General features: G+C 47.0%; 1 protein-coding gene across 1 annotated transcript; it reads right to left on the reverse strand.

Moving 5' to 3' along the window:
- Nucleotides 1–25: 25 nt before the first annotated feature.
- Nucleotides 26–754, reverse strand: T265_16119 (hypothetical protein; the record flags this gene model as incomplete). The annotated part of the gene is made up of 1 exon (XM_009179638.1): nt 26–754. A coding segment is annotated over one exon (729 nt), but the record flags the coding sequence as incomplete, so codon positions are not given.
- Between the last annotated feature and the right edge of the window lie 109 nt (nt 755–863).

The following is an 863-nucleotide window of genomic DNA, read 5'->3' on the forward strand; positions in this document are numbered from 1 at the left end:
CATATCCACACTCCACGCCCATACATCCGCCTTCCGGGTAGCAATATTTATCATAGAACACATGAGTAAATAGTTTAGAAAACGGTCCAGAGTCATTTTCGTCAGACCGTTCCTGTTTTGGACTGGGATCCCATAGGAATTCTAATTCTCTATTGTCTCTTCGAGCATATTTCTCAACGTAGTCCATTCTCTGAAAGTATAGGGAATCAAATCCGGCTTCCAAAAATACCTGGGCTCGTTCACGAGCATGACCAAAAGGATCAACTTGCCAAGCCACACGAGGAAGACTGCATGACCCGAAATTTCTGCGAATAAAGTCACGCCCGATTGACAACTGATCCACTTCGTCCCCATAGAAGACCACTGCCTCATCGGAACTAACCCATCCACCGAGTGCGAACTCCAGACGCCCGGTCCTGATCAATTCACGCACTTTGGACTGAACCAATGTTGACTGTTGCACAAACCATTTGTGGAAATACGCCATCTCCACGTATGTGAAACGATACGACTCATTCTCTAATAGTGTGGATATGGACGTATCCAAAATCGATCGGACACTAGAATCGTAGTATTCCTGAACAGTCTGAGTCCAACCGACATCGTCGTGTGTATGGGCAATCAAGTGTATGTTGAGCTTGTCATCCCGGCCCAGATTGCATTGGTTCTGGTCGCACTGTGCTGAAGTAGCGTCCAACTGGCCATCTCTGGTCATGCATAAAAGGAGGAGTATGCCCACATAAGCGTTGGGCATCGTGAAAGACGTGCCACGCACTGTAAGAGGCAGATGTTTGGTCGAAAACACCCCAGGTACTTAGAGTACAGCAGGTGTGATTCACTGCCTCTGAAATATGGCTAGAAAT

The sequence above is a fragment of the Opisthorchis viverrini genome (genome assembly GCF_000715545.1).
Source record: "Opisthorchis viverrini unplaced genomic scaffold opera_v5_4895, whole genome shotgun sequence".
Lineage (NCBI taxonomy): Eukaryota > Metazoa > Platyhelminthes > Trematoda > Opisthorchiida > Opisthorchiidae > Opisthorchis > Opisthorchis viverrini.